This window comes from Macaca mulatta, chromosome 6, assembly GCF_049350105.2.
Source record: "Macaca mulatta isolate MMU2019108-1 chromosome 6, T2T-MMU8v2.0, whole genome shotgun sequence".
In the NCBI taxonomy this organism is placed as follows: Eukaryota; Metazoa; Chordata; class Mammalia; order Primates; family Cercopithecidae; genus Macaca; species Macaca mulatta.
Genome location: NC_133411.1, coordinates 63,166,463 through 63,179,592, shown reverse-complemented (window position 1 = coordinate 63,179,592; position 13,130 = coordinate 63,166,463). Strand labels below are relative to the sequence as shown.

General features: G+C 36.2%; 1 protein-coding gene across 1 annotated transcript in view; it reads right to left on the bottom strand.

Annotated features, from left to right (window-relative positions):
* Positions 1-13,130, bottom strand: part of MTREX (Mtr4 exosome RNA helicase) — a 126,520-nt gene that overhangs the window by 45,588 nt on the left and 67,802 nt on the right. The window contains exons 17-18 of the mRNA XM_015140078.3: positions 6,967-7,139; positions 6,249-6,317 (exon numbers count right to left, since the gene is read on the bottom strand). Of these exons, the coding sequence (XP_014995564.2) occupies positions 6,249-6,317; positions 6,967-7,139 (242 nt within the window). The remainder of the gene's footprint in view (positions 1-6,248; positions 6,318-6,966; positions 7,140-13,130) is intronic.

Sequence of the window (13,130 nt, the reverse complement as noted above, 5' to 3'; positions counted from 1 at the left end):
CAAAAGAGGCAAGTGATTTTTAAAAAATATGTCTTCTGTGTGTGTATGCATACTTGTAATTATGTTAGCTATAATTTTTCTCTCCTGAACCTCAGACTACCAGAGCATGACAGTGTGATCCACAAGCCTGCTCCCCAGCAACTGGAAAAAATTATGAAAAACCAATCATTTAAAGTTTCTGGAAACATCATAAGGGAATATATCAAGTGAAGAAAGATCTAGTCCAAAAAAACCTCTAAAATTCATTAAAGTCTTTGATATCTGAACAAAGACCGCTCCCTCCCTCACTCTTCCCACTTCACTGAAACAGAAACTCCAGACTAGTGAAGCCAAAAATACAGAAGGGCTCAGTATCCCTGCAGCTCTTAGTTGAAGAGGGCTAACTTTTAGGAGGGGCAGGATGTGAACATTTCTCATCCTCCTCCCACCTACCTGTTGCTGCTGCTAAGTCCTCTGCAAGTAAGGCTGAAAGGTACAGGCTCCCCTTCATTCATGTAGCCAGAGGCTCTATCTTGGTGTGGTGCTGCTGAGAAAAAGGGCCCCAACAGCCCTTCCCCTGGTTCATAAGGCAATGGGTCCATGTTGGAAGAGGCAAGATGAAAATACCTGAGGCTTACACCCCAACCCTCCGCCTATCCCCCAGCTTTTAAAGCGGGGATGTTACTCAGAGAAAAGTGTGCATTGTCCCTACCCCCAATTTTAGAATTTTGACTCAGAGATTTTGCCTGGGTGAAGAAATAGGCCTTAAAACAGACAACTCTTAATATCTTCCCAAAGGACCAGATTTTATTTGTAACAGAGCCTGAGGAAATTCAAGACTAAGATTAACTTTCAGAAACAGCAGAGGCTGTGGTGAAATACAATTGGTAGATCTGTATTCCTTGGAGATATAGGCTAAATTGTACAGCAGAGAGTTTGCAGAAGAGAACCTGGTTTTAAAAATGATAGTGGGAGGAGTCCTCCTGCTAATAGAGCTTAACAGTTGGGTATGCCCAGAGAAAGGTAAAGTCATAGAGACCCCTGTCCAAACCATTGTCATCTCAGGGTGACTGTGGGCATAACCAGGGCTGTGACCCCCAACTCTACCCCAGAAACAAACTAAAAGGCTAAACACTATAGGGGGTAAGACGTAGAGACTTCTATCAAATAATCCAGCCCAACACTAAATAAATAAACAAGGAAATAACAACAGTGGCCTGCAAGAGGTGGAGGCAGGGAAGGCAATACCTAGAGTTACTACAATATATTATCAAAAAAGAGACATGCAAAGAAACAGGAAAGTTATGACCCATAAAACAGGGAAAAAAGTAGGCAACAGAATCTGCTTATAATAGTGATCAGATGTTAGGGTAAACAGACTTAAAAGTTGCCACTATAAATATATTCAAAGAATCAAGGGAAATCACAATCAATGAAGTAAAAGGTACAATAACAATGTTGTATCAAATAGAACATATCGATGACGAAATAGAAAATATAAAAAGAAACCAAAAGCAAATTTTAGAGTTTAAAAGTCTATTTACTGAAGTGAGGAAAATTACTAGAGGGGCCCAACAGTAGATCTGAACTGGCAGATAATATCACCAGTGAATTTGAAGATAGACTATTGATGGAGATTATGCAATCCAAAGCACAGAGCAAGAACAAACAAATAAAAATGAACCAAGCCTCAGAGGAATATAGGACACCATTAAGTGCAACATACCCATAATGGAAGTTCCAGAGGAGAGGTTTAGAGAAAGGAGCAGAAAAATATTCAAAGAAATAACGGCCTGGGCACAGTGGTTCACACCTGTAATCCCAGCACTCTGAGAGACCAAGGTGGGAGGATTGCTTGAGCCTAGGAGTTTGAAATCAGCCTGGGCAATATAATGAGACCTGGTCTCTACAAAAACTGTTTAAAGTTAGCCAGGCATGGTGCTGCACACCTGTAGTCCCAGCTACTCAGGAGGCTGAGGTGGGAGAATTGCTTGAGCCCAGGAGTTTGAGGCTGCAGGGAGCCATGACTGAACCACTGCACTCTAACCTGGGTGACAGAGTGAGACCCTGTCTCTAAAAATGACAAAACAAAACCAGAAATAGTGGCTGAAAACTTCTCAAAATCTACTGGAAAAAAAAAAAGAATTCATCTATATAGCCAGAAAATTCAATAAAGTTCAAGTAGGATAAAGGCAAAGAAGTTCAGTCACTTTCTATGCAGATACATTTATAATAAAAATGCAGAAAGCCAAACCAAAAAGAGAAAATCTTGAAAGCAGCAAGAGAAAAATAGATTAATCTCTTACAAGGGAACTTCAACAAGACTAACAGCGAAAATTTCTCAGCAGAAACAATGGAGGCCAGAAAGCAATGAGTTGACATATTCAAAGAAAAAACAACTGTTAACCAAGAATCCTATATCCAGCAAAGTTACCTTTCAAAAATGAAGGCAAAATAAAGACATTCTCAGATAGACTAAAAACTGAGAAAATCTGTTTCTAGTAGACCCACCTTATAAGAAATACAAAAAGAAGTTCTACAGGCTAACATCAAGTAATACTAGACATTTATTTGAAACTACATAACAAAATAACACTGGTAAAGGTAATTATATAATTATAAAAGATAGAAATAAAAATATTTTTCTCTTCAATGATTTAAAAAGCAGTTGTATAAAACAATATGTCTACATTGTATTATTGAGCCTGTAACATATCAAAATGTAGTATCTTGGCAGTAACAGCATAATGGAGGTAGGTGGGAGCAAAACTGTATAAGACTAAGGCAGTAACTCCAGAGAGTAACTTGAATTCACAGGAACAAATAAAACCAAAAATGATAAATAAGAAGGTTAATATAACAAAAGCAATATATACACACGTGCTTTCCTTTCTTCTATAAGCTTTAAAAGTAATAAAAAGTGGCCGGGCATGGTGGCTCACACCTATAATCCCAGCACTTTGGGAGGCTGAGGTAGCCGGATCACCTGAGGTTAGGAGTTTGAGATCAGTCTGGCCAACACGGTGAAACACCATCTCTACTAAAAATACAAAAAATTAGCTGGGTGTGGTGGCGTGAGTCTGTAATCTCAGGTACTTGGAAGGCTGAGGTAGAAGAATCACCTGAACCTGGGAGGTGGAGGTTTCCCTGAGAGACTGTGCCACTGCACACCAGCCTGCCTGGGCAACATAGTAGACTTCATTTCAAAAAATAAATAAATAAATAAATAAATAAATAAATAATTTTTTTAAAGTACATAAAGTATTAACCATAATAATATATTGCTGGATTTGTAAAATTTATAGATGTAATATGTATAACCATGAAAAGAGAGAAAAAGGAATAGAGCTATACAGAAATAACACCTCTGTATCACACTGGAATTAAGTCAGTGTAAATCTAAAGCTTATTCTAATAATATGTATATGGAAAGCCCCAGCAAACACTAAGAAAATCTCTCTGTTGCTATATACATATACATATATACACATGTACACACATATACATACATGTATATGTATATGAAATCTTTAAAAAATTAAAATGCCACATTAGAAAAAATTCACGATGCAAAAGAAAGCAGTGAAAGAAGAGAAAACAAAGACACAAGACACAGAAAACAAAAATTAAAATGGCAGCTGCTAAACCAACTACATCTGTAATGAAACTCAATGTGAACAGATTAAGCAATCCATAAAAGGAATAGAATTTCAGATTGGATTAAAAAAAAAAAACCAAAATCCAACTGCTGTGTATGCTGTGTACAGGACACACACTTTAAACTTACTGATATAAACAAGACTGAAAATTTAAAAATGGGAAAAAATATTATGCAAAGAAAAATCAAAAGAAAGCTCAAATAGCTATGCTGATACAAAACAAAATACATTTTAACACAGCTTGAAAACACATGAAGCAAAAACTGACAGAAATGAAGGGAAAAATAGACAATACAACAATAATAGTTACAAGACTTCAATACTCCACTTTCAAGAATAGATAATAATAGACCAACCAGACAGAACTGTCTGAAAAGAAAGAAGTTGAAGACCTGAACAACACTCTAAAAGAAGTTCTAAACCAACTACACCTAAAGGACATCTATAAAACATCTTCCACCTTAAAGCAGCAGAATATACATTCCTCTCAACTGCACATAGAACATTCTGCAGGACAGACCATGTCAGGCCATTAAACAAGCTTAGAACAATTCAAAACTACTGAAAGAATTCCAAGTACACTCTTGACAAAAACAAAATTAGAAATAATAAAGACAAAAATTTGGAAAATTAACAAATATGTGAACATTAACACTCTCCTAAATAACCAATGGGTTAAAGAAGAAATCAAAAGGGAAATTAGAAAATACTTTGAGATTAATGAAAATGATAAAATATACTAAAATTTATGGAATACAGCTAAAGCACCTGTAGAGGGAAATTTATAATTGTAAAATCTCTATTTAAAAAGAAGAGGTATCTCAAGTTAATAACCTAATCTTCTACCTTAACACATTGAAAAAAGAACAGCAAACTAAACCTATAGTCAGAAGAAAGGAAATTAAAAAGATGGGGCATAACCTAATGAAACAGAGACAGAAAAACAGAGGGAAAAAAATCAATAAAAACAAAAGCTCACTGAGAAGATTAACAAAATTGACAAACTTTACCCAGATGAAAGATTTAAACGACTAGGTCAGATATGAACGAGACACTACTAATGACCATACAAAAATAAAAAGGATTAAAAAACAATACTACGAATAACTGTATATCAATAAATCACAGAAAATTTGAAGAACATGCCATACCAAGTAGAGATGGACTTAGTAATCTCTAAGTAAACTACCCATAAAGAAGAGCACAAGCCAAAGCGGCCTCATTGCCAAGTTCTACCAAATATTTTAAAAGTTTTGAATGTCATGAAGATATTGGGGAAAAAAAATTTAATACCAGTTCTTCAAAAACTCTTCCAAAAAATGAAAGAAAAGGGGAACACTTCCTAACTCATCCTATGAGGCCTGCATTACCCTAATACCAAACCCAAACAAAGATGTCACCAAGAAAACAACAAACCAACATTTCCTATGAATAGTGGCATAAAAAATCCTCAAAAACATACTATCAACTGAATCCCGATACATAAAGAGAATAATATATCATGACAAACTGGGATTTATCTTGGAAATCCAGTCATATTAACATCTGAAAACCAGTTAATGTAATATATCATATCAGAATACAAAATAGAATAAAGAGCAAGAATCACATGATCATCTCAATGGGCACGTAAGAAATATTTGACAAAGTATTTATCTTTCATGAGAAAACACTCAACACACCGGGAACAGAGGAAATTTTCTCTACTTCTGGGGGATATGGAAGGATAGGTGAATGACATAGGTTTCTTTTTGAGATGATGAAAATGTTCTAGAATTGACTGTGGTAACTGATGGTTGCACATATCTGCGAATATACTAAATGTCACTGAGTCATATACCCTAACCGGGAAAATTGGACAGTGTGTGCATATCATCTTCATAGAACTGTTTAAAAAACAAAAAATGTAAAACCTAGCATGAAAGGAATCTATAGCACTTCAGTACAGGTTAAAATATTCTGCCCTAGCAAAATTCTCTTATAGACAAGTTATAGAATGAGTAAACTGGCAAAGGCATGCTAGCTGTTCCATCTTGGGTTACATAAATGTCCATGAAACCACTGTATTTAGCATTCAATGTCTCACTTCAACTCCACATAAAAAGAGAATTTAATAGCTGTCAGAGAGGCTTAAATAAAGACTACTCTGTCCAGTTAACCTCACCTCCTGCAAGGAAGATCATAGCTACATGAAAATAATGCATGTGTCTCTCTGAGTGTGTGTGTGTGTGTCAGGGGGATTTGGGGAGTGGAAGGAAAGCACTACCACCATTTAACAGTTTTCTCATGGTTGAGGCGATACACAGAAAACATAAAGGACTGGCTGGGCGCAATGGCTCACACTTGTAATCCCAGCACTTTGGGAGGCCGAGACGGGTGGATCACCTGAGGTTAGGAGTTCAAGACTAGCTTGACCAACATGGCGAAACCCCATCTCTACTAAAAATACAAAAATTAGCCGGGTGTATTCCAACAATTAATTCCTCATGGCAGAATTTATTACTGCTTCTCTTCAGGTAATATTATTTCTTCTTAGACCGATTTCATAAGCCTGAAAAAACATTTCACTAAAAACTGATATACAATTCTAGTTTAAAGACAACAGTTTACCTTAACATTTGACTTTTTTGAGAAATTCACCACTACTCCCCAGCCAAAGTCATCCCCTTCATTCTTTACCTAAAAAGAAAAGCAAGTAAGCAAGATCAAATGTATATATACAAGGCAATTTCAGTCTTTCGTACCCACATTCTAGACTAATAAAGCCTTCTGAATTTTCTGACAAAATATCTTTAGCAAAAGCATTGCTAAATTTAAGAAACAAGATATTAACCCTGCAGGAAAAAAAATCAATGACAAATTTCATTTTAGAAATTGCCCCTAGAACAGCAACAACAGGAATCTCTCAGTTGGCAAATGAATGCCGAAAATGACAGTATGTTTCAAGGATATAAATATTTTATATCTAATGAATTCATCCAGAACTTAAAATTACCTTATTTTTCATATAGTTATATGAATAGTTACATGAATATAGTTATATGAAGTTATAGTTAGCATTTCATAACTAGAAATATTTTATATGTTAATCCCAAAACTATCTACTTCAATTTATAGTCCTCAAAATAAAAACCAGTGGTGATTAAAAGGCCTTTGCATAAGCCCCTAAGTTAGTGCCATGTGAAACAGGTAAAATAATATGATTAATATAGATCAATTATTGTAGCAGGAAGCATTTTATCAGGATAAAAAATAAATTAGAATCTTTAACAAAAATATGTTTAAATATTGAATTATTCAAGTATTTTATGAAGAAACACTGACATACCTTTACCAAACGACCTGGTTGTAGAAAAGGTAAGCAGTATTTTGGTTTGTGAATATATTCTTCAATTTCTTTACCCAATTTGGCAAGCTGCTGTCTAATCTTATAATAGATAACCACACTTTCTTCATTGGGAATTACTATTTTATTATACTGTTCTTCTGAATTCTTTACCTCTGTAAATAGAACACATGTACAAAATTAAAAAATTATATATCTTATTTAAATTATATCCAAGACATAGGATTTTTTCTATTAGGTTGGTGCCAATGTAGTTGTGGTTTTTGTTTACTTTCCACCTTCCTGTAAGTCTCTATGTGTTCAGCTATCCAAAAGCTCCTCAAACCCTGTCCTCTTGTGCCCTTTATGGAGACTTTATTGGATAGACATGACTGACAACTGCGAAGAAATGTGGCTGGTCACAATCTATTACTAATAGACTGAGTGGGAAAACCCAGCCAGATCTGCCCATTACAAGTGTTTTTTTTTTTTTTTTGTGCCTTTCTGTATAGCATTTCTTCCTCCAAGGTAGGAGGCAGGATCTCTTTTGAAATGGGTGTCTTGTGACCTAAATTCAGAGAAATTTTTTAGGTCGGTCTCCAAACAGAAAAGCTGGAGATGATTCCTGCCTTGGGGAGAAAAAGCAGCAGGTGAAAGGAAGGCAGCAGCAGATCAGAGAGAAAATCTATCTTCTGGCACCTGCTTCTGACCCAGCATTATAACAAAAGACTATACAAAGGCTATGGGAGTTATAAATCAGGAACCATGGACAAAAACCAACCAATAAATCATAGGCCACACCCTGGTTTTTTGTTAATAGGGATCTCATATTAACAGGATATATCATTTCAAAGATATTGGTGTATTATTAGACGTGTATTTAGTCATTAATTAGATCAGTCTACCATTAAATGGTATGAATATGTCTCTTAGGCTGAGGCCATGCAGGTTTGTAGGCTTTTATTTGATCTTGTCTGGTTTTAAAAGTAGGAGACATCTTGGCAAATACATAGTTTTATATTTTTAGGCCTTTGGTATAATTGAACTAGGATATAATTTTTTTGTTTTGAGCTTCTTTAGAGGTATTAATATTGGATTTTTAAAATGTGTAATTCCATTTTTAAGATCAATAGCCTTTTTTTTCTTTTTTTTAGAGATGGAGTCTCCCTCTGTTGCCCAGATTAGAGTGCAGTGGTGCAATCTCGGCTCACGGCAAGCTCCGCCTCCTGGGTTCATGCTATTCTCCTGCCTCAGCCTCCCGAGTAGCTGGGACTACAGGCGCCCACTACCATGCCCAGCTAATTTTTGTATTTTTAGTAGAGACGGGGTTTCACCGCGTTAGCCAGGATGGTCTTGATCTCCTGACCTCGTGATCTGCCCACCCTGGCCTCCCAAAGTGCTGGGATTACACATGTGAGCCACCGAGCCTGGCCTTTCGTTTGTGTTTTTTTTGAGACAGTCTTGGCTCACTGCAACCTCTGCCTCACAGGTTTAAGTGATTCTCCTGCCTCAGCCTCCTGAGTAGCTGGGATTATCAGCATGCGCCACTATGCCCAGCTAATTCCTGTATTTTTAGTAGAGACGGGGGTTTCACCATGTTGGCCAGGCTGGTCTTGAACTCCTGACCTCAAGTGATCCACCTGCCTTGGCCTCCCAAAGTGCTAGAATTACAGGTGCGAGTCACCACACCTGACCTATAAAATCTATAGTTTTTAAATACCCTTCCTTCTTTTTTTTTAAATCTATGGAAGGGACATTAGAATTGACCACAATGATGGTCTAAATTTTAGGCAGCAAGAGTAGCCTAGCACATATCTCCTCCACATTGTATCTCTGTTTAGATGTGATAAGGTTATACAGGTATAGAACTAGTGCCATTTTTATAATTAGGCAAATAGTAGTATTGATTTTCAGTCTATTTTGTCAGATGGGATGAAGGTACAATTCATCCTATATGGCTCTTAGGAATTTTGATAAAAGGGTTAAATATATAGTTGCAGTTTTCTGTTTAGGAATTATCTTTTTAGCATTTGTAGTTGTAGCCCTGGTGTTAGGACCATTCTATCAGGTAAAGAAAGAAAAAAAGTTGTTCTTTTGAGGTAATGTGTTTTAAGAAACACAAGTGTTTTTCCGGCTAGGCACAGTGGCTCACACCCATAAACCCAACACTCTTGGGAGGCCGAGGCAGGAGGAGGATAGCTTGAGCTCAGGAGGTCAAGACCAGCCTGGGAGAGACAGTGAGATTCCATCTCTACAAAAATAAAACATTAGGTTGGTGTGATGGTACACACCTGTAGTCCTAGCTACTTGGGAGGCTGACGTTGGAGGATTCCTTGAGCCCAGGAGGTTGAGGCTACAGTGAGCTATGATTGTGCCAATGCACTCCAGTCTAGGCAACAGAGACCCTGCCTCCAAAAAATAAGTGTTTTAAATATATTTTTTATATTTTTTTAAATGTTTCTTGAGACAGTCTTGCTCCATTGCCCAGGTTAGAGTTCAGGGGCACAATCTTGGCTCACTGCAACCTCTGTCTCCTGGGTTCATGCTATTCCCTACCTCAGCCTTCTGAGTAACTGGAATTACAGGTGTGCGCCACCACATACAGCTAATTTTTTGTATTTTTAGTAGAGACGGGGTTTTGCCATGTTGGCCAGGCTGGTCTTGAACTTCTGGCCTCAAGTGATCCACTCGCCTTGGTCTCCCAAAGTGCTGGGATTACAGGCATAAGCCACCATGCCCGGCATTTTTTGTATTTTTTATGTCACATAACAGTAACTAACGCAGAAGAAGCCTTCTGTGACTCAATGTGTGAGGGTTTTTCTTCCCCACACACCAAGCAGTGGATGTCAGCTGGGTGTCCTCTAATTTAATTTTGACATTATCCACCTGGAGATAGCATCAGGTCTCACAGGTTGAGAGTTCAGTCCCCAAGACTGCCCCCACCCCTACCCCGACTAGTCACAAGTTAAGGCCTCCAAAATTTTAGACACTAGTCACAAGTTTAGACACCAGTCACCAGTTAGGCCTCCAAAAATTTTAACAAATTGAAATTTTTACAACTTCCTATTTAGGTCTGATTTGTGTGTGTGTGTGTGTGAGTAGCTCACGAAACTAAAAAAAAAAAAAAAAAAAAACCCACATTATCAGTTTATTACAAAAAATATTTTTAAAAATAGATAAAAAAATATAAGACAAAGCCTAAAAAGGTCCCAAACAACAAGAGCTTTTGTCCCCACAGAGATGGAGTACACCATCTTCCTCAACAAATAAATTTTTGTTTCCTTCCTATAAGTCTCTTCATATTTAGCTATCCAAAAGTTCCCCAAATCCTGTCCTCCTGGACCTTTTATAGCGACTTTTAATTAGATGGATATAATTCACAACTGTATATAATTAAACAAAAAATACATAATCTAATATTAAGAGAGTAAAAACACCCAAGAAAGCCCATTTATTTAAAATTTTTGAATCTCTATAACATTTCTTCCTCCAAGACATAAGACAGAACCCTCTTTAAAATGGTGGTCTTATGAACTATAAGACAAAATAAGTCAAAAAAATTTATTATGAACAGATCTAAGACAAAAAGGCCAAAAAAAAAAAAAAAAAAAAAAAGAAAGAAAAGAAAAAGAAACAACTCTGCCTTAAAATAAATAAGTAAATAACAAAACTAGGTTTAAAATAATCTAATTTCTAAGGCCTATTGTGCCCTAACATTTTAACAAGACTATAAATAACAGAGGGTATAAAAATTATAAACCAAAAACCATAGACAAATACACCACACACACCCCCCACCCACAGTTTTAAATTCTGATAAAATCCAATTTATTTTTTTCTTCTGTTGTTCATGCTTTTGGTGTCACAGCTAAGAAATCACTGCCAAATCCAAAATTACGTAAATTCACACCTATGTTTTTTCCTAAAAGTTTTAAATTTTTAGCTCTTATATTGACAGCTTTATCTATTTTGAGTTACTTTCTGTATATGGCGTGAGGTAAGGGTGCAACTTTATTATGCATGTTGCAATTCTGTTGTTTCAGCACTACTTGCTGAAAAATCAACTGACAACAGATGTATGGGTTTACTTCTGGACTCACAATTCTACTCCATTGATCTGTATCAAACTCTATGTAACCTGTGTGCTTCAGTTTCTTAATCTGCAAAATGAGGATAACCATAGTGCACATAACTCCACAAAGCTTTCCCAGGGACTGACGAAAGACAAAGAATATACTTAGCTAACAGTATTGCTCATGGTAAACAGAAAGGATATTGCTCCTGTATTATTATGTTTATTATTATCATCAACCTTTTCACAGACTGTTCCTAGAGCTCTAAGTTCTAGTCTTTTGTACTGCCTTGGGCACACTGCATCATCCTGGTTCTTTTTAAATGAACTGCATCACTGCTTACAGGAGCTGTACTTCAGTCATTAAACACTAGAATACCATCTGAAACAACATGCATTATGGCAGTAAACATTATCAGGAAAAAAAAATTAAACCCTATAAAAGAATATTTGACAGACTAAAGTCATTAAGAGTTATAAGAAAACGAAGACTGCACACTGAAATGATGATCCTGCTGCCCCACCCAGAGTTACATATAACATTATATTTGTAGGAATCAGGTGAGCACTAAAGGCAGCACAGACAGGAGGAATTTAAGAAAATGATATAAGGAAATTTCTATGGGGTTTTAACAGGGAAGCATCCAGAAAGATTTTTTTTATATCACTCCAAATCACTTCAGTGCTCAGACTATTTAACTAGAGTCAAAAGTTTGAAAGATATTTTAAGAAGTCACATTTATTCTGTATCTAGGACTCTAACTACAGCCACATACCACTCCAGAAAATTATTAACTTTAGGTACAGTCTTTTTTCTCCAAATTAAACAAACAAAAATCAGTTTCTCTAATCTTTTCTCATGTTAAAAAAAACCTGGTTTTGTGTCTTTCAAAATTGATAATATACATGTAACAAATTAGAATAGAAAAACAAAGACATAAATTAATGAGGCAACTTGCTTGTGAGACTGCCACTATGAAGCAAATTAACTTAAGGATAGTATCTCTTCCACCCCAATCAGACAGTTGAGGAACTTTAGTATAAGAAGCTGGTTTAACTACAGTGCAAATGAGAAGACCCCATGGGTCATCGCCATAGGAAAGCCTCAGAATTTCAGAAGATAGCATGTAAAACATGCCCATAAACTCTTAAGACAGCTTGTAACCAATTTCTTCCTTTAGAGGAAGATGAGAGATGGTGGTTGCAAAGACATATTTATAGCATACAATATAGTGTATAATAGTGTGTACAACAGATAAGCCTGGGAGCGACTGGGAAATGAACTGCCATGCTCAGAACTAAGCAAATTTTACAAGTAAAAGCATAGATTGCTTTACTGCTCTATGGCAATACTATCAGTTTTTGCAACAAGCACTTACTGAGCATTTAACATAGATTATCTCATTTAGTTCTTATAACTTGGATGAACTGGATATTATCCCAACTTCATACACAAACTAAGGCCCAGGTAGCCTTGATTCAAACCCTCATCTAACTGCACAGCTCTTTCTATTACCACTGGCATTATTAATGAAACTAAATAAAAAGACTAAGATTAAGTATGCATTTTTCTTTTCAGTAAGGGTAGAGTACAATCCAAGGACCTCTACTCTTATGGCTCACTGAAAAATGTACTGTTGATTAGATAAATCAAAATGAAAAACATCTCACATATGTGAGCCATCTATTTGTTATAATCAATAAAACATTCTACCAATTCTACACTTCCAAAGACAACAGCCCACATTTTAATTTTGGTATATTTAAGGCGGTAAAATAATACCAGTGCCTTGAAAAGGCTCTAGCAGTATCTGCAACAAAAGAAGTATATTCCTGCAAGTAATGAGTGAAAATAGGAATGAACTGCATTCAGGACGTATTCTCTCATACTACATGCTCTGTTTGATCGCAGCACTCAGCTCTGCAAACTGTACTACAGGTGTTTCAATTCCCTTATTTCTCTTTCATCAGTCAAGTTCCTACCTCTTCCATTAACAAGTATTTTAAATTTTGGACAGTATTTCTACTTACTGGTTTCAGGAGGTTAGAAAAACAGCTTGCCCCTTTAAAACCAGAGGTAGAGAAATGCAGGGCT